We start from the raw sequence: 22,164 nt of genomic DNA on the forward strand, positions 1-22,164 counted from the left end.
AAGAATTACCTATATCGCGTGCATTCGAGAATGTTGTCAATTTTGTATTTTCTATCGCAATAGAAATCGTTTTATTCGTACAGGTAAAAGAGAATGTTTTGGAATATTTGATAACATAGAAATTTTATTACCTATATTTATAGTATATATATTTTATAGTATATATATATTTATAGTAAAAATTTTCATATCTATAACAATCTTGTATGCTTATTTAATATAATTAATATGAATATGAAGAAAAATAAATAAAGTTAACTATTAAGTAGGTATAATTATATCATATTTGAAGTTAAACAAAAATGCTATGAAATTATTCTGACATATTGATGTGATTATTTTATTTTTCTAAAATATTTTTTTAAAAATTGAAATAGAAAAGAATGAATTATTAAAAGTCAATAATTTTAATTTAAATTTAGAAATTGGTATGAATATCTAGATATAAAAAATATAAACCATATTTTTCGTGATTTAATGATGCAGAAACATAATCTGAAATGAATGAAGTTTTCAAAAATAAAAAAATTATTGATCGATACTATGAGTAAAAGTTAAAAAATTCCGTTTTAAAACTCTTCGATCGATACAATTTCCCCCTGCAAAGTTGTGGCAAATATTTTTGGGTTCGGGGACAGGCAGTTTATTTGCATTGATCCATCGAACATTGAAATGCGTCCGAAACGAAGAAGAAGACTGGCATATCCGGTCGACATGGATTTGCCAGCCCTGAGAGACACCGATGACGTCTGTTTGTTGTTTCTGTCGCCTCGTACGAAAAGTCGAAACAACCGTGGGGTAAAACGTTTCCTTCTGGGTGTTCTTCAATGCTTCCTATTCTTGAATAAATTTGGTTATCGACCAATGGAACAGAACTTAGAATTACGTGATAAAAAAATTTTTTGTAATTATGATTTATTTTGAAATGAAGTAAAAAATTTCTATCGATCATTTTATATTATTTTATTTTTATTTTATTTTATTTTACGGAAGTGATAAAATGTAAACAATTTTAATCGAACTATTGAAATTAAATGGAATAATATTACTAATTTTAATAGTTTTCTTAATTTTCCTGAGCTCTATGATTTATAAAATATTTATAAAATAATTATCTATATATTTTTTATTTATATAATATGGCTATTTTGAATATCAAATTTGTAATACCTGTTATATTATATATAATACAATCAATTATCACTGTTTAATATTTATCTGATTTTATAATTTTCAATATATATTTTGGAAGTATTTTGTGTTTTATAATAATATATATAATTATAATAGAAATATTTGCTCTTAAAATGATTCTATGGATTTTCTCGAGCAAAATGATATAGTTATCGATGAAACTACATTGTTTATAATTAATTACTCGAGTAATAGATAATTAATTGATTGCACTAGAATAGAATTATATATTCCATGAAGCTTTTTATTAATAAAACTCAATAATTCAAGAAGCTCCTAATAAATACAATTAGGGAGCTAATAAATACAATTTAGTTTGAAAGAACTGAACGAAGTACTGCAGGCAATTAGCTTAAAAACCAATAATTAATTATTCGATTCAATATCCAAATGAAATTTCGCGGAAACATATGTTCGAAAATCAATGTAAATTGAAACAATTAATAAATTTAACGGTAAATTTGTCTAAGAAAAGCGATAATTTCTATTTTTATATTTTGTGGAATTTTAGATGTTCGATATGAGTAAGAATAAATTATGTGATTTATTAGAGTTATTATTTGAAATATTAGTTTTTACAATACTATTTGCATTGCAAAAATATTAATAATGATTCACTAAAATTATATTCGAATTATTATCATAGCGTAAAATTATATAAGTGTATTAGTATATTGTGATAAAATAATTATAAACTATAAAACAATAAAATTTATAATTTAAATTTATAATTTAAAATTTAATATCTTAGTATCTTTTATGTAATAGTTGTTATGATAAATATTATTTATTGAAAAACCAATGTTCTAGAATTAAATTTTTATTCGTCAAATCCAATATTCATATAGAAAATAATTTTGCATATAAGAAAATATAAGAATATTTAAAAATGGTTTAAAAACCCAATATTTGCTCAAAATTTTTTATTTATTCCACGATTTATTTTCTACAATTACTTTTCAATAAAAGTTAAATTTCTTAAATTTTTTATTTATACTTTACTTCATACTTTATACTTCAGTTCTGAGACTGAGAACTAATTATTTCTTTTTGTATTAATTTTTTTTTATTAATTCTTATCATAAAAATTGATTTTATATTCATTTTGGATTGAACAAATTAATAATAAATATAGAGCTTCCACTGTTTCACTCTTTTAGATTTTCAATAACTATTATTTTTATAAACAAAAAAAAAGAATTTCTTGTTTGAATAATTGATTTTATTACAAATACTTGCTACAATTTTAATCATTTGTACTTAATTAGATCATAATTATGATCGATACTAAAGATATGAATAAAATGAGAATTGAAATCGTGAAAGAATCGTTAACATATACAGAATTGATTTCAGATTGTTCGGGACAAAATGCGACAAGTGCAGTGAGTGCTTTAGCAAGGATGACTACGTAATGAGGGCAAGGAGCAAGATTTATCACATAAAGTGCTTCCGATGTTCAGCCTGCATGAGACAGTTAGTGCCTGGCGATGAATTTGCCTTGAGACAGGATGGCCTGTTCTGCAGACATGACCACGACGTTCTCGAAGGCGGAAAGCTCTGCTCTGGACCTGGAGGTGTTCCTGGAAGTGAAAACAACAACAATGCATCCCTTATGAATAATAATCATCATCTGCATCCCAACGATGGTTCAATATCAGGTAAAAAAATTTTTATAATTATATAAAAGAAATGGACATAAAAATAATAATAAAAGTATTTACCTATATATTCTCGTGTAATCTATATATATATATATATATATATATAATATAAAATATGTCTGCTTATTATCATTATCTACGAAAAAATGACATTAACAGATTAACTTGACTATTTCCATAAATGACAATTTGATAGAATGACGGCATCCTGACTTTTATCACGTTGGCAAATGACTAACTTATTTGAGGATTACATTGTCTGGACATGGACTATCAAAGTACAAAGAGCAAATTTGCTAAAGGGAGTCCGCTCGAGGGGAAGCTCAAAGGCTGTTCTGATATAATGGTGTTGTATTAGGATCACCAGTCATAATTAGGTGTTGATAATTGAAGCCCTTAAGACCCGAAAGGCTTGACCATTTCCCTTCTACACGTCAGGATTATACAAGATTAGCGTTTCTCGAGCTAGTCCTAATATGTGAGCATACACTGTCTAGTTTGATTGGATTAAATATTTAATAAGATTCGCGAGAGTAGATAATAATTTAATCATATTCTATCATTTATATTGCGTTACCTCGATGAGTTGACAAACATTAAGCGTAACAGAAAACATAATTCTTTGAATATTTGTGACCGGTTAATGTACAAATATCATCGAATTCTACAATCTCTAAGCAAGTAGCAAAATCGTTGAAATATATTGGAAAAAGTTTTGAAAATCACAAGGATCGCATAGAGAATGTCAAAAGTTTGGGTGATATATTATTTATATACGGTCACGTCTACTATTACTAATTCATTATTTACATGGACCGACGATAAATTATATTTGGACGAGTATTCTAATCGATGATAATTGAAAATTGTGTAGTATGGGACACAGAGGGCCAAGCTAAAACGTTCTTTCCTAATTCTCGCGTAAACAATTTGATGGAGGGTCGTCGCGAGCCGCATATTTTCTATGATGTTTGTCACTTGGCTTCCTTGTGGAAATCATTGCGTCTAAATTATCTTTTCTTGATATATAAAACCCATAGGGCTACACATCGGTGACGACAGTGGTTCGACAACTCTTTACAGAGGAGCCAAGGTGTCAAATGTAGCACCTCTCTGCCAACTACTGTGGCACATAACTACGCATGATCTCCTTCATTTCTTCTTTTTATTTATGGACATTTATTCAACTTTTTTTTTCACCTCCGTTCAGAAATCGCTTCCTTTTTACTTATTTAATGGATAGTATGTGTACGAATTCATATATCATATGTATCATTTCTTATATATCATAACGATTTTATTTTTATATCATTTTTGAAAATGATACATGTACAAAATAATATTGTTTTTTATGAAATTATATTTTTATCACTTATATATAAATATAGCTTAGGAAAAAATATTTTATTCGTACTTTAAATGATAACAAATATGCAATGCTGCGGATTATTTCGCTAAGAGAAAATATTGCTTAAATTTTTTTATTTTGGATTATTTTCTCGAAAGAAGAAAAAAATACGTATAAAAAGCAACAAAAAAGAAATTATACATCATAGATTATACATTATAATTATACATATAAAATATCATTTTTAATATTATTTCATATCATAATGTAATGAATTTGATAAAATTTATGAATTTAAAAACGTTAATAAATTAATAAACATAGAAATTTTCTGTGCTATCAAAAACTAGTTCAATTAACCAGTCTCTTTTTTATGAGCAAAAAATCTTTTTTGCTTGAAGGTTTTAAGTAGAAAATTCCTTCATTACGCAAATTATATTACAAACGTTGCCATTATTCTTTAAATCGCATGATTTAAGACCAATAATTAAACAATAAATGACATAAAATGCTTATTAATAATGAACGATTTTATTTTTGCTGACGACATCTTTTAATACTTTCTCGTCCATAAGTTTTCTCAAACAATTTTAACTTTCTTTCTCTTTCTTCTCCTCCTTCTTTTCTCTCTCTTTTTTTTCGAGTGCGGTTCTTCCTTTGTGACCGCTTATTTGGTTAGGACACAAAAATAGGCGCAGAATTTCGTTTGCTCGATTGCCTTTTCGTCTTACCGTCCGCAAACATTCAATTTCGTGCGACTACCAAATCCTTTCGAAGGACACCGCCAAGGAAACTGGATCCTTATCGCGGCACGAGTTACTTATTACTCGTTAATTGGGAGTTAATGAAATTCGACGCTCGTTCCTCGTCCAGCCGTTTACATATGGGTTTCGCTGTTTGGTCGGCTAAAAAGTGTCCAAAAGATTCCCCTTCTTCTTTTTCTTTTTCTTTTTCTTCGTCTTCTTCTTCTTCTTCTTTTCTTCTTTTTTTTATTCTTCTTAGTGGAATCGTTCTTGAGAAGTTCGTTCTGATCGATGCGACTAATAAGGGAGTTGAACCTGAAAACTCGAACATTTCATTTTTATTTTACATCTTTCTTTGGTTTGTAAAGAGATTCGACATAAACATCGGATAATTTCTATTTGTTCATCCGATGATAATGGATGAGATAAAATGTGTAAAACATGGATATGGGGTGTTGATGTGAATTTTCAATGCATAGAACATGTAGTTAAAAGCTAAAAGAAAGCTAAATAAGTATACATTCGAGCGTTATTATTATCGCTTCGATGATATCTCTCTGACATTCCTTCGTTTTTTAAAACAATTTTAGTATCGTATAATGTTATGTAATGCTTTTTCTATGTATGTTATTTCTATATATATAAAGGAATTATTATAGCATCATCAAATCAAGTAATAAAATATAGATATTAATATATTCAAGAAATATTTTCAGGGAGTCAATTTTAAAGGACACAAATATAAAAATTATTATATAAAAATATTGATTAAGGCTTATTTATTAAGTTATAAATAATTTAAATTTGTACATGAAATGAGATGGGAACAGAATGCGACGGCGGATGTGACAAGAACGTGTGAAGGTCTTACTCTATTTCCGTCTCGCTTCATCTAACATTATAACTTAAATTACTTATAACTTAATAAATAAATCTCAATATTTTTTATATCTTTTTTTATCTTTAGAATCGATTCTCTTTATAATTATATTAATATTCTGTATATCTACATATATTTAAATATATCTTTCTTCCGTTTTTTCTAATAAAAAAGAAATATAGCATATTTGGAAATATTTTTTGGAAATTCTAATTTGTTTAAAATACATAAAAAATTATTACAAATTGGAAATAAATAAAATATTACATAATTTAAACATAATAATATTGTAATATAAAACAAATAAAATTACAAATTATAAAGAAATTAATATATATTTCAAACTTTGAATAAGTCTGAAACTTTGATTTAATTAAAAAATAACACAAAATAAAGATTTTATTAAGATGCAAGTAATTTGGAATAGTGATAAAAAACAAATGTTTATTAAAATTATTTTCTCGTGCGATCTAATCAAATATAAAACACAATATTATATTATGAAATTATAATATTATTATAATTATATTATAATATNCTATGATTTCAATGATTGAATATTTGCTAAAAAAGTTTCCAAAATTAACATTTTATTTTTTTGCAGATTAAATTAAAAATATTGAAATTACAAATTTTGTGCAAATATTATTGATTAATTCATTTTTAGGTCATTCATTTTTATTATTTACAATGTTAAAAATTAGAAAATATAATAGTTGTTTAGATATTTCTGTATTCCAAATTACTAACAATATTCTGAATTGTTGCATTTTCAATACATAAGAATATTAAAATTAGAAAATATATAAAGAACACTAAAATTATTCTAATAATAAAATATTCTTATTAGTTCTTTTTTAATTTCTTTTAATTAAGATAAAAAAATCAAGAAATTGTTCAAATTAATATTTCAATATCTTTACAATCTTCTAAATATATTTAAATTCTATAGCAATTATTCTAAATCATAGTAATCTTATCCAAGTGTATTCAAATATAATTTTATGTAAACTTCCGTCGTCCGAATAGCGTCAATACTCTAAACTTTTCTCAATCATGCTCGATCTCGTTGAAACGTTTCCAAAGACCTTCACGATATTCCTTATTGAACCTAGTACCAATCACGGAATCGCCTTCCAAGTTTGCCCATCGACAATATTGTCTCTGGCCTCTCGAATAGTTAGCAGGCATTCGTCTTCACGTTTTCCATCCGCCATGTCGTACCACTATCCGGATCTCCCATTAGTTGGCAAAGAACGTTTCGCAGGACCGGTTAGATAGTCACAGCAGAACTATTCTATTCTACATTCTACTCATTTAATTCCACTGGTCTTTCCCGAGAAGTTGGCTTTTTTCCAAAGCCAATCAGATCGGTAATAATTGCTGAAAGCAAAACAAATCATTTGTGTTTTAACTTCTTCAATTCTTCCTTTTGATTTTCAATTTATGATTTTTAATATGTAATTTAAGAAATAATATAAAGTTTTCGTTAGTTTTTTTGGAATATAAATACATGAACAATATTGAATATATATTTATATGTATAGAGTATTTATATATTTGTAAGATAATTTTGGAGAATTGATTTTAGAAGCAAAAATTTATTCGAAAATAATAGTATAGTATAGTAGAACTTTGATTCCGAATTTTCTTTTATCCAAACGTTATATTATCGAAATGTTCTATTATTCGAACAGTACATTTCATACTGTCCATATATAGTCTGTGCTATGTTTACATTTACTTCTATTATAATTTTTTCTATTGTAATTATCGAAGCTAATTATCAAAACCGAATTTTTTCACAATATTTTAATATAATATTTTGCATTTAGAGTGTTCACAAATTTATATATATTAATAATATCAGAAACAGATAGTGTTAAAACAAAACATAATATTATTAAGATATTATTAAGAAATTGGAAAATAGCGAATATGAAATAAATTTAGCATAAGAATTTGAAAAATCTACAATTAGTGATATAAAAAGTATAAAACGAGCAAAAGAAAATTATATAAAGATTATATAAAATTATATAAAGAATATAATATTAATTTATCAGATATTAATAGTTCTTGAAAAATTTTAAAGCTAGCAAAAAATAATTAAATATTTACCAATTTTCTTCAATAGAGATAAAAATATACATCAGTTTGTTTATATTATTTAAATTAGAATATACAAAATTTAATAATTTAGAAAAATCTGTTTTATTTTTATTCGAATACATTTGTTTAGTTGTTATAATCGAAGTTATACTGTATTTAGTTATACTGTATTACTTTTTTAAATGAAATAAAATGAAGATAAACTACAAAAAATTGAAAATAAATGAAGATAAACTTTCATTTAATATTAATTTGCTTATAATTTAATAAAACTAAATCAATCGATATTTTTCTACAAACTTTTATGTTTCTTTGATTTTTAAAATTAACGTTACAAATAGATATATTAACATTTTATTGTATTGTAATTATTTTAATTAAATTGAACTAAAAATATTTTCTTATTATTTTATAATATTATTTTACAATAGAATCTCAATTGTCGATGTCAAAACATAGTCAAAATAATCAAATAATTACCTATTTTTTTCATTAATATTATTTCTTATAAAATATATTATAGATAATTATAAATATTAAAGCTTTTAATAATTTTCTTCATTATTTATTCTATTCTCATAATCTTACACAATTTTATTGAAAATCATTTAAATACTATTATATCTAAATATTTATTAACAATTTCTTCCGAATTGTAATTTTTCTGTAATTTCTTGTTCTTTCTATTTTATATTACAAATAGTTGATTTACAAATTCAATAATCATTAATTAATTCAATTTTATTTCTCTTTTTTTTAAATTATTCTTTTTTTCTTTTCGAAATGAAATAATACTATGCAGATAATGAAAGCTTTCATCAATTAAAATTAAATTTTTGATAATTAAATTTTCTATTAATTATTCGATTATCGATATTTCAATAATTAATTATTTTATTAATAAAAGTTCTAATAATCAAGACTTTATTGCATTTTTATTATAATCATTTCAATTATTTCTATAATTGGAAATTCAATTTTTATTTATTCTTTTTTTTGAATACAAATACTTTTGTAAATTGTTTTAAGTTAAAATTTAATACATATTAATTATATATTATTTTTACATATAAATATTTTTGATTCAAGATTTCTATACAATAGGCTATTATATTTTTAAATATTTATTTAATGATTTATTCTTACTTTCATTAATCCATTAACAATACTTTTATGAAAAATTATATGTATTCAAGCAATGAAGTATCTAACTAACGTTATCAAAGAAAGCGAAAAGAAAAAAATGGATCGAAATTAAAAGTTTTAAAAAAATGGACGGACAAAAGATATGAATAATCGTGACGTTGCTTTGTTTGCAGACTCCGGATCTGAGAGTGGATCTCACAAAGCTGGTATGGGTAGTACTCGAGGATCGGGCAGCCATAAAAGCGGCGGCGGTTCTGACGGAAAACCAACCAGAGTTCGCACCGTTCTAAATGAGAAACAACTTCATACTTTGAGGACTTGCTATGCCGCGAATCCGCGACCGGATGCGTTGATGAAAGAACAATTAGTCGAGATGACAGGTTTAAGTCCACGAGTAATCAGAGTATGGTTCCAGAACAAACGGTGCAAAGATAAAAAGAAAACGATTGCCATGAAACAACAAATGCAAGAAAAGGTGACTATTCGAATTTTGCTATTTTACTTTCATTATATTTTGTTTCATTTATTTTATCTTTTTTAGCATTATAACTATCAAATTGATAGATTTTTTATCATTCCAATAATTAAATATTTTTGATAAAATTAATGCGAACTTTTATTGAAACAGAAATGTAATTATATTACATTTAAATAAATATAAATATTTATGTACATGTATTCATATCATTAAGTAGATAGATAAATATATTATTTCTAATTATGTATGTATATTTAGGATTTATTATAGGATAGCAAATTATTGAAATTATTATATTTTGAATTGATTTCTGATACAAAACTAAAAAAAAATTATCATTTACATTATATTATTTTCATAAAATTGTCATTTGAACGATACAATTTAACGAACGAAGATACTTTATGTTGCAGGATGGCCGTAAATTAGGCTTTGGTGGAATGCATGGCATTCCTATGGTGGCCAGTAGTCCTGTAAGACACGAGAGTTCTATAGGAATGACGCCATTGGAAGTGCAAGCTTATCAACCACCATGGAAAGCTCTTTCAGATTTCGCTCTGCACACTGATTTAGACAGGCTAGATCCTAACACTCCTTCTTTCCATCATCTGGTATCGCAGGTAATTAATCAAAATTTTCAGTATAATATATATAATGCTAGAAATAATGGATAGGATACTTGATTTGAATACTTTATAATTAGAGAAGAAAAATATTTTAATATTACTATTAAAAATTGTTAATATTATTATTATTAGATATATTTTATATAATATCTTAGATCTTGAGCATACATATAAGTACGGAAAATTTTATAAAAAAAATTTGAATGTGAAATATAAATTTAATTGATAAAATGAAATGACGTAAAAATTTCTGAAAATTATATTTCTTTCTTTCTATTCTTAAAAAAATACGGGTTTCTTTATCTTTCTCATAATTGTTTTAACTTTTTGTACTTCATTTTTGTTTTATAATAGTATACGATGCATATTCCTTAAAGTTAATTAAAACTCTCACTTTTTTTACTAATTTTTCTAACGGCATTTTTTTTTTAATATTCGCTATGTTTTTGTCATTAAATCACAATCAAAGACATAAATATAATATAAAGATAAAAAAAAGATAATATAAAGATAATATAATAAAAAAATAAAGAAAATATAATATAAAGATAAAAATATAATATAAATATTCAAATACATATTAATCTTCTAAAATTATAATATAATATTTTTTAGATAAAATGAAAATAAGAAACTTCTATTCGATTAAAATATTGCAATAAAATAATCACAAAAAAAATTGCAATAAAATAATCACATACAATATTATTGTTAAAAATTAATATTTCATTTTTTTCTTTTTACTTAATAATTGATAAGTAAAACAAGATTGTAAAATTTTATATAATTGTTATGGTTTTTTATAGTTACTAATACATAACTTTTAATTATGCATGCGATTTTAAGCAAATCAAATAAAAAGGAAATTCTTTAAATTAAACAATATTAATGAAAGGTAATAGCTGTTGTATAAGTTCATAATTTTTATTTTACTTGAGTTTTAGTTAACTTAAAGTGAATTAACTTAACTCTCACTACTATATACAAATCAAATTTTAATGTCTGATATTTTTCACTTCATCTCATTTTCCTACCATTTTCTATATATGATTTATAAAAATGATATTAATGTTTAATTTCAGATGCATGGTTATGATCTTCACAGCGGACCACCACAATTACCTCCACCGGGAATGCTCGGTGGACCAATGAATGATGGTGGAGGTGGTGGAGGTGGATCTCTACCACCCCCTGGTCCACATCATCCCAGTGGTGGTGGTCCAGACATGAGTCAACATCCCGACAGCACAGATAGCTATGTAACTTATCTCGAAAGTGACAGTGACTCTCTTCATCATGATACAGGAAGTCCATAGTGTTGTGCAGTGTGGCCAGAACGAAAGTGTCCGCTTTCTTCGTGGTCCATTTTCAATAAGTGCTTAAAGAGAATTGTAGTCTGTGAGAACAAATAGAGTGATTGTAAATGGCTGGAAACGAAACATAAAATTTGGTTGAAAAATTATTTTTGAAAGAAATCTTAACCCTTCGCGCTTAATTTAGTCATTGAAATATTTTATACATGATGATCCGTTATATAATTAGATAGTAAAAAAAAAAAAATAAATAAATAAATAAATAAATCAAAAGAAAGAATAATATTTTTTTATTTAAATTTTCGTTTTTGTTTTCGTAAATTAAATTTTAAATTTAAAATTTTTCAAGTACAAGAGAAATTAAATAATTTTGAATATAAATAAATTATGGATATCCAAAATATGGAAATTACATAAAAATAAGAAAAAAATATAGAATAAAATTTTATGGTTTAAATTTTTGTTTCTGAAAAAACCGAAATTGAAGATCTATAATCAGGAAGTTGTATAATGAATTTTCTTGAAAATTAATTTTTAAATGAAAAAAAATTTTATATTATTTGCTGTATGTTATTATTTTTATATAAAAAATAACTTCCTATTTATAATTTATTTGTATCTAGTTGAAATTAACTAATTTCATTTGTATTTAAAATATTTGATTTGCTTAAAAAAAACTTCTAAATTTTATTTTTCTTTTTCAATTTTCATAAAAAAATTCTTTATTTGATTTATCATGAATAACAGAATATCTCGAGAGGAAATTTTTTCTTTTAAAATGTGAATTATTATGCAATATGTTAAAACATTTTAGACATAGATTAATAACTTTTTTAATAAATTAAATGTGAAAATCATTGATCCATTAAATGAATATTGTATTATTAATCATAACATTTGAATCTGTATTAAAAATTTTTTATATTTTCATAATAATATCTAACTGAAATAAATATATGAATATTGATAAAAATTTATCAATGTATAAATAGAAATTTGAAATTATATAAATATTCTAATATCAAATGAGAATATAATAATTTAATTTAATTTATTTTCAATTAATGAAACAAACAAATCAAAATTCTTGCGCAAAAGGGTTAAGACATTAATGTTTTTGATAAAGATAAATAAATTATAAGTATGATATAATTTGCAAAAACATAAACTTAAAATAACAAAAGTTTAAAAATGATTGAAATTCATTAAAATAATAAAAAAATGAAAATTATTGAATAATCGGAAGAAAAAAAAATATCTAAAAAATTTCGATTATTTTTCAGAACGAATGAATAAAATAAATAATCATTTAATACGTTATTTTACAGATCATAAATTTTGTGCTCGATGTTTTACAATTATTTTTATCGTGAATGAGAGAAATTCGATAATGAATGTAGATCCGTTTGCGAGAAATCTCAGGTAGAATATGTATAATGATTCATGAATAATATCGATAATTGAATTTGTCGAGTTAATAATTGTTCATTTATTGCAAACGATAATGATATTTAAAAAAAACGAAAAAATTATATAAAACAACGCGCTAATATTTTTAAATGAAGTACACCCCTATAAATCGATCCTTTGCCAAACTGAGTAATCGAATAATTGTGACAAATTAAGGACAAATTATGAATTAAGGTTGTAAATTGATTATAGATATATCAAATTAATTTACCACTGTATTAATGTTTCTAAATCACCCTTATGCACTAGAATTGTAAATTGATAAAATTGTGATTATAAATAATTTCAATATGAATATGAAAATTAAATATTACTTATTATTAGATGTGTAGAATTATTTAATTATTTAATAAATTAGAAAGACAATTAATTCGTTTTTTTATTATTTATGAAATGCAATTTCAGTGCATTGTTTATGGGTGAAGGGGTGCAATAAATATAAAAAAATTTTCTTAGGTCAAGATGTTACGTTAACATCGAAAGATATTAATTTCGACATTGGACGAATTAATTTAATGTGATCATAATTCATCAATATTATATCTGAAATTCTGTTCTGCAGCGAGAAATGAAGTAATTGCATTGGAAAATAATAATTCAATTTTTGTATTTGTGGAGTTTTGATGATTTTTTTTTCTAGATTTTATTACAGCCAGTTCAAATGACCGAAGTGTTTTTATTAGAAAAAGACAAGAGAAAGAAAAAACGATAAGAGTCATCGACAGAGTTGAACAGATTTATAAATCTGCATAAATAAAGAATAAAAACTTCAAAAAATGAATACTTATAATGATAAATAAAATATTTATTTTGATTTTTTTCTTTTACAATGCAATCTTTATTTCCTTCGAATTAAAACAGTTAAAAGATATGAAATATTTTTATTTGAAAAATATTGTTTTTAATTACTAATTTTTATTTTAAAATTGTATTATATATATATATTTTAATAATTCTAGTAATTCTAATTATATTTATTAACATTATTATAAAAATTTGAAATTATCACAAATTGTGAAAAAAAACTATAAAATAAATCTAAGAAATTTATTTTGCATGTTTTAAATGCAAAAAACAATTAACATATGAAACACAGTCTGAATGTGATTGAATGCAAATTTTTTTAATTATCTAAATAAGATTTATAAAATGTGTTTATATTTTTCAAAATTATTTTTCGTATATATATACGAAAATGCTTAATGAAAGATTACTATCTGGAAGAATTCGTCTTTATGTAAATATAATATAAAGATGATTAAACTTTAATTTCTTCTCTACTATTTCTTATAATTTTAAAGATAATGTGATTTATTTATCTTAAACTTGATAATTCATTAATTATTATTATATTATTTATCAATTATTTTAACTAATTATTTTCAATTACATCAGATTTCCAATAATAAAATTTAAAATTAATTTTAATACTTATGTCAAAAATATAAATTACTTGTTCTTTTACGTATAAGATAAAAAATAAAAAAAATATCCAACTCTGTTCTTGATTGCATCGTTGTGAATAAGAAAGTGAACGATCATTTCATATTGTAAATATAATTGTGTCCAGTATGAACTTCGAATCACAATGTACCAGACGCAGCTAATTCATAATGAATATACGAATAGCCGAGTCACATATAAAGGATTTAAAAAAGCATAAAAAATACAAATAATATTGATGATAGCACATTATCTCCCGAATTATGTTGGAACAAATCATATTGTAAACACAGGTATGTATATTCAATTAATACCAAAGTGTGCGAAATTTCATGCGAATACAGAAACGCATTGAATTGTAAATATCTTCACTAATCCTTCCCTTCTTCCTGCTTCTACCCTTGTTGTCGCTAATTAGTGGTTCGTTTTAGTGAATGATTTGTTTAAATGTTTGTATACAATCGTTCTACCACTGTTCCTTTTGTAATGTATATTTCAAAAGGGAGAACAACGTAGACCTAACGTTTTCGTAATCTATTCGAATCGTCTTCGAATTTGTATAATATTTCTATACCGGCGCGCACATAATAAATTATCCAATTAAACTACTTGTTTATTAATTTATAACAAAACCCTATTACTAAATATTTTCAATATTTTTTCTCATCTTCGTTTTTTTTTTTTTTATTTATTTTAATTACTTCTTTTCTTGTTTGGTTTACCAGAATTGATTTTAATTGAATAATGAATATTATATAATATATAATAATGATAATCATATTAATCCTTAGCATATCAAAATAGAATGATTCTTTATGTAATATTATCGAATTGTTTTTAAGCTATGCTAGAGTATATAAAATTGCTATAGTTATATAAAATTGGAATAAATAATAAAGTAAACATGTCGAAGTTAATAAAACATATCCTTGCGCATCAGATATATGATTGGTTTATGATTGGTTAATGTTTTTTATTAATAACTCATTAATAAAAGCGAAAATTTTTACAAAGGAAAAAATTGTTTTTAAATCATATTTATTTTCAGAAATTTCTAATTAAGTTTTATAAATTTCTAGAATATATATTTATGATACTCGATATATATTAGATATATACTAGAATATATATATAAATAGATTTATATTGATACATATAATTCAGAATTTTTTAATGTAATTGAATTGCAATTGATTTTTTCCTTTTATTCATTTCTGATCTTAGAATTTCATAAAAATTTCTTGGTACATTGATTAATAAAATAATATGCTAATTTTTTAATATGTATATTAAAAAAATTAATTTATAATTATTAAAATAACATTAATAACTATTAAGTTTCATTTCAACATCAATAATTATAATTTAATTTTATAGTCGAATTTTTAATTAATATTTTTGGTGATATAATAAAAGAATTTCATAATATTCATAATAGAAGAATTTTATAATATTCAATTTTATGATATGCAACACGTTCAAGTTATATAATATATATTTAAATATATAAGTTATATATATTATATTAATATATAAGTTATATAATAAGACCAATAAATATTTTCATTAGAAAAATTTTTTATAATAATTAAATGAAACATAGAATATAGTTCTATATTTTATTTAAACGATTTTGAACTTTTTTTACAATTAAATTTAAAAATATTCAATAAATTTTTTTCAAATTAATTATTCATTACAAATAATATTAATTACTCATATAAATATTAAAATTTTATATTTATTGAAAAAAATATAACATAATATAATTAAATTATATTATTAATTATAAAAAATATTAATAAACAAATATATTTAACATATACATATGTATACATATATAAAACATGTTTTTAAAAATAATATCTATACCGAAATTACATCAAAACAAAATTTAAGAAATAAAATAAAGATTTATAAAAAAAAATATATATCTATTTTATGTTCAAATCAAATAAAATAAAGAATTCAAAAAATTGTCATTGCTATCAAAAAATTTTAAGATATGATAGACAATGACTTTACATACATTGTAAAATATATGATTTAAAAAATATTCTAATAAAAAATAAAAGAAACTAATATATATACATTTTAAGTTTATACCAAGTTATATATTTAACCAGATATATACATAGAAAATCATAATTATATATATATATATATATATAAAACAAATTAGAAAATAGTTAAATAATTAAATCTTAAATTTTATCAATTATTAATAATATTAAGATTTCTAATATTACAAAAAATAAATGCAACAATTGCATTGAAAAGTAAGATACAATTAAAGAATTTAATCGATGATGAAGAAATTGAAATTTATTGAGCAGATAAAAAACAATAAATAAAAAATTACAGCAATAATATTTCTAACTTTAATAATTAACATTCTAGAAAAATTTTGCTTGCTGATTTATATTACATATAAACCACACAAATTTTGTTTTCTGATCTTAAATATTGTCAGAACATTTTCATGAATTAATTAATTGAATCTTACAACAAGAACATACTAAATATATATAAATATTAAATAATGTTTCATATAACTATATATTCAACATGAATTGTGTTTGTATATGTTTGTATATGTATGTGTGTATATATATATATATATATATATATATATATATGTATACGTATATATTATTTAATATTACGTAATCTAACATTAAATAATAAAAACAATCTTGTACATTGATGTAAGAATAAGCGTATAATATGAGTTTATAATTATAGGAATGTATATCGTACGAAAGATGTGGAACAATTATTGTTCTGTCAGTTTTTAATAAGAAAAAATTTTTATGGCATACTTTCCAGACAACTCTTGATATGCTGCCAAGCTTGCAATCCCTGTAATTATTTACAACAATATCAATTTATGTACGAAAGTACAGATATAATGAAATAAATACTAAAAGATAAAATTTTACCTTTCTAGCAAGCTTAAATTGTAAAATACAGTAAGCTGCCAGAATTTCTTTCAAATCTACGACTTTCTGATGTTGAAATCTCTCTATATCCATCATTGCTTTAATAGAGAAAGATCTAGAAATATTATATATATAAAAAAAATATTATATTTTTATAAAAATATTTTATCAAATTTTATATAATTTCAATAATATTAATAATATATGATATATATAATATTATATAATAATATATAATATATTAATAATGTCAATAATATTTTGACAACAATACAATTTCTTTAATAAATTTAATCATATGATATTATTTAGAAAAGAAATAAGCAAAAATTAATAACCAAAGTAATTTTAATTTATTTTGTAAGTTTTAAATGAATTTTTAAATATCAGAAATTAAAATTTAGCATTAAAAAAATTTATTAGAAAGAAAAATATTTTTAAACTAATAAAATTTTATTTTCGCTATAATTATAGAATAAAGTGAATATTTATTTAAAATTATTTAAAATTGCAAAATTTTTATTTTTTTAAATTAGAAACTATTAATCTATATAAAATAAGTATAAATAACAAAATAACACATATAATTAAAAATATAATATAGCAAATATTAAAGTTAAAAAACCAGAAATAGGTAAATTTTTTTATAAATAATAATCTTAAATATATAAATTATTACAACAACAATTATCTACTACAATGATTCATGATCTGATGTTCAATCAAATATTACTATTTAATCTAATGATTTAAAAAAAAAATAAAAAAGAAAATTTTCCTGCATATATCTTATATTCTCTAAAATCTATTCTAATGTAATAAATACATTACAAAAAAATTTCATATTTACATTTTAGTTTAAGATAAAAAATCAATTAAATTGTCAAAATATTACAAGAACTATAGAGTGCAATGCTTTACTTTTATATTTTTCATAATTTCATAATTTTTTATATTCATATACATAAAAAATGTATGTATGTACTATAATTAATTAGGAAATATTTTAATGATCATCTAAATTTATATCATATAATATTTTTTCATTCGTATTTTTCATTTAAGAAAAATATTAATATAAATTTTTATTTTACTTTTCTGTTCAACCAATTTATTTGTTATGTATAATATTTAATCAAAATATATTACTTTAAATCTTCATCTGCTCGTTTAACAGCTTCTTCATGTTGTGCAATCCTTTGTTCTAATTGTAACATTTTTAATTCACGAACTTCTTCTGTATCAACAGATACAAATAATCTTGACATTAAACCTGATTTACCTATAATAATAAAGTATATTACATTACAATAAGTATATTTACATTTAATATTAGCAATACTTTTTATAATTTAAAACCTTGTATGACTTTTTCTTTCTGTTCAAATGCTGCAGTTAGAACATCATGAGTTTCATCTTTGGCTAATTGTAAAGCTTCTCTTCGTTTGATAACAGCTTGTAATGCAGAAGCACCAAACAACCATTCTTTCAATTGATCTGCTATTAATTCCTCTTCTTCAAGAGTTGTATCTATTGTCGCTGCTAATGAATCCAAATAGTGACCCGATTTCTAAGAAAATAGGCTGTAATGCAGTGGGCTTTGCAATATATATGCTTATAATATATCTTAATTATGTCATATTATTTAGAATTTTTTCACAGAATTGATCATTTTAATCTTATTAAGAAAAAATGTTAAAAAATATATATATTAAGTTTTAAATACCTGCAGTCCATCACCCATTTCTCTTTCTATGGCACTCCATTCACTAAATACACGACCATAATTTGCATGTAATTTGTATAAACTATGTTGTTTTTCTACAAGACGCGCACGTACTCGAAGGAGGTTACATAAATTATTCTAAAATAACGAAGAAATAATACGAAGATGTACATTTTAATTATTTGCAAATAATACACATACCTGAAGTTCAATTCCATAATTTTTTATTGCTTCAAATCTTTTATCTGGTTTCCTTAATCGTACTGCTACACTCAGTGCTTTTAATTTTGATTCTACTAATTGCAAATAACCTATTACAAAACATAATAATTATAACAATATATATAAATAGTTTAAGTGATATTTCTATGACAGAATATATAATTTACCAGTCTCTTTAATACTTTCCCTCCATCCATCCTTTTGTTGTAAAAATCCAATAAAATGTTCATCACCTGACAATATAGGATGTGTTGCTACTCTTAATAGAAAATTCTTAGAAACAAATTTATCATAATTGTTAAATATATATTTTAAAATAAATAAATAAATATATATATATCAAATGATATACCTCAAGACCAATTCTTCGTCTATCAACAAAATCTGGATCAAATGTATCAGTGGTAACCTTTTGCCATGCATACAAAACTTTTTTTTCTGGTAATGGAGGCAGTACAATATATGGATAAGAAATTTCTAAATAAGTTCGGAGCAGTTCAAATTCTGTATATCGACGCCAGAGAGAACTTACTTTGGTAAGTGCACCTTTAAAATCTGGATCTGTAACTCTATATGTAATGATATATGTTAATATATTCATGTTAAAATAATTTTTATAAAAAATGAAAATTAAATTCATTTAAAAATATTTTTATTTTTATCATATAAAAAGAATATTGATAGACGAATATTCACTTACTTAGTCTCAATGAGGTAGACTGTATAAAACTCTCTTAAGTTCAATGCTCCATTTGCTCGTTTTTCAGTTTCAACTATTGAGATTTCCATGTGATCAAGCAATGAATCCTAATATATGATATTAATAATAAAAAGTACATTTAAATATTAAAATATAAAAAATACATTTAATACTTGAAATTAATAATTTTATAAATTTAATATTTATTATAATAAATAAATAAATAATTATTAGAAAGTTAATATTAATATTATTTGTAATATTAATATTATTTGTATATTATTATTTTAAGATTACATATTATATATTAATACTAAATTATATTCAATGATAACAATGAATTATAACAATGATTTTGTATTTATTGAATTTGAAAATTAAAAGTAAAAATATTTTCAATTTATATTAAGAGGAAATTATATTAAATTATATTAAATTATATTAAGAGGAAATTACTTGATGATTTATTGAAATGATTTTCAATAATAATATTGAAATTCGACCACTTTTAAGATATTATAGATTTAGAAATTCTTTATAAATGCATATATAATATTATACTGCTAACAACACTTGTGTAATGATGCTCAATTATACAATAATGACCTATTTTGGTAATAAATTAGAAAAAATTTAAATATAATAGAAAAATTAATATTTTCTATTTTAATGATATATCTAATTTTCTTATTTATTTATTTTTTATATGAACGATTGATTTTATATTGATCATATATAAGTGATTGAAATAGAAAAATTTGTACTAGATTTAATATCTTTTGCACAATGCTCTTGAAGATAAAAAAAATTAAATGACAATAAATATATAGGTAATTTATTAAAAATAAGGATATATAATTGTATCAAACAAAAAATGAAAAATTTAAATTGACAATAATAAAACATGAGAATCACTGCGTCCATTTCGATTCTTGTAAAATAAATACATAAATTTTCAATATCATTATTCATCACTTCTTTAACTTAAATAAATATAATTTCATTATTCGTAGAAATAATAATAACTGTAATGCATAGAAAACTGTTTCAATGAACATGCATTTAACATGATCGATGAGCGTCGAGTGATGTATTGATTTGGCGGATGAATTAAAATGCTCAAATAATCAAAGAATTCTTACTTCCTTTTGTGTTTCCATAGTAGTTATATTCGCATTCGTCTCCCTCTGATAATTTCCGTTCTGAAACAGTTCTTCCATGATTCTGTACCGGCCTAAAAATCTACGAAATGACAAAGGAACTTCGAGACTTTTCACATCACGTCCACTTTCTCCATTACTGTCAGTGTCACTTTATTCTAGTGTTGTACATTGTACCAAGTTAAATTCCCTTTGAAATATTTGATAAATTATTCTATCATTAATTTTTTTATATGTTTCATGTTAATTTAATTAACATCTCGGTTTTAATTATTGATTTAATACAAAAAATACATTTAAAATATAATTACATTCTAAAAAATATAATATTTTAAAAGTTCTCGATTATATGCTAGGGAATTTTAAGAAATTATAAACTTTCAAACTGTATAGTTGATTATAAAGGATGGAATACACATTTCTATATTTTTTATATGTTATAAATATTTATGTGCAAAATCATCTTTCAGAAAACGAATATTAATATTTATTATTTTAATACTGATACAATACGTATGCTATATAAAGTTTATTATAAACTATTTTATAGTGTTATAAATATATCTTTTTTGTGTTATTACAGATATCAACATAATTTTCTTTAACATATATTACATGGATTAAATGATATTAAACAATAATTAAATGATAATTATAAAGAATTCAACAATTAAGAAAAAATTTTTAGGAGTGATAAATAATAAAAATGATATTTTTATTTTTTAAAATGAAATTGCACATTAATTATTTATATAGTTGTTATTGACTAATTATTTAATAACATTTTAATAATATCTATTCTATATAATTAATGACTTATATAGTGAAGAATACTTTATTTTATATAAGAGGATATAAAAAAAAGAATTTACATATTTTTGGTAACAGAATATATATATAGCATATTGTATAAATGATTATATCTTAATCCGAAGGATTCATGAAATGTTCAAATTAAATTTCCTTTGAAATAGATATTGATAGATCTCTATAGATA

The 22,164-nt window shown here is 22.6% G+C and overlaps 2 protein-coding genes across 2 annotated transcripts in view; one reads left to right on the plus strand and one right to left on the minus strand.

Annotated features, from left to right (window-relative positions):
- Window positions 1-11,659, plus strand: part of LOC122719046 (insulin gene enhancer protein ISL-1) — a 60,456-nt gene extending 48,797 nt beyond the window's left edge. Inside the window, exons 3-6 of the mRNA XM_043944571.1 lie at window positions 2,551-2,855; window positions 9,261-9,562; window positions 9,979-10,185; window positions 11,274-11,659. Coding sequence (XP_043800506.1) covers window positions 2,551-2,855; window positions 9,261-9,562; window positions 9,979-10,185; window positions 11,274-11,507 — 1,048 coding nt within the window. The 3' untranslated portion in view covers window positions 11,508-11,659. The remainder of the gene's footprint in view (window positions 1-2,550; window positions 2,856-9,260; window positions 9,563-9,978; window positions 10,186-11,273) is intronic.
- A 5,394-nt stretch (window positions 11,660-17,053) lies between these two features.
- On the minus strand, window positions 17,054-21,277 carry LOC122719069 (sorting nexin-4-like). The gene is made up of 10 exons (XM_043944601.1): window positions 21,150-21,277; window positions 20,008-20,114; window positions 19,660-19,876; window positions 19,475-19,580; window positions 19,287-19,396; window positions 19,086-19,223; window positions 18,719-18,929; window positions 18,509-18,641; window positions 17,360-17,474; window positions 17,054-17,279 (listed from the first exon to the last, which is right to left on the minus strand). Exons 1-10 carry the CDS (start codon window positions 21,225-21,227, stop codon window positions 17,229-17,231), a joined length of 1,266 nt encoding a protein of 421 aa, XP_043800536.1. The 5' UTR covers window positions 21,228-21,277; the 3' UTR covers window positions 17,054-17,228.
- Between the last annotated feature and the right edge of the window lie 887 nt (window positions 21,278-22,164).

Source organism: Apis laboriosa, unplaced genomic scaffold (assembly GCF_014066325.1).
Source record: "Apis laboriosa isolate Shangri-la unplaced genomic scaffold, ASM1406632v1 scaffold69_cov144, whole genome shotgun sequence".
In the NCBI taxonomy this organism is placed as follows: domain Eukaryota; kingdom Metazoa; phylum Arthropoda; class Insecta; order Hymenoptera; family Apidae; genus Apis; species Apis laboriosa.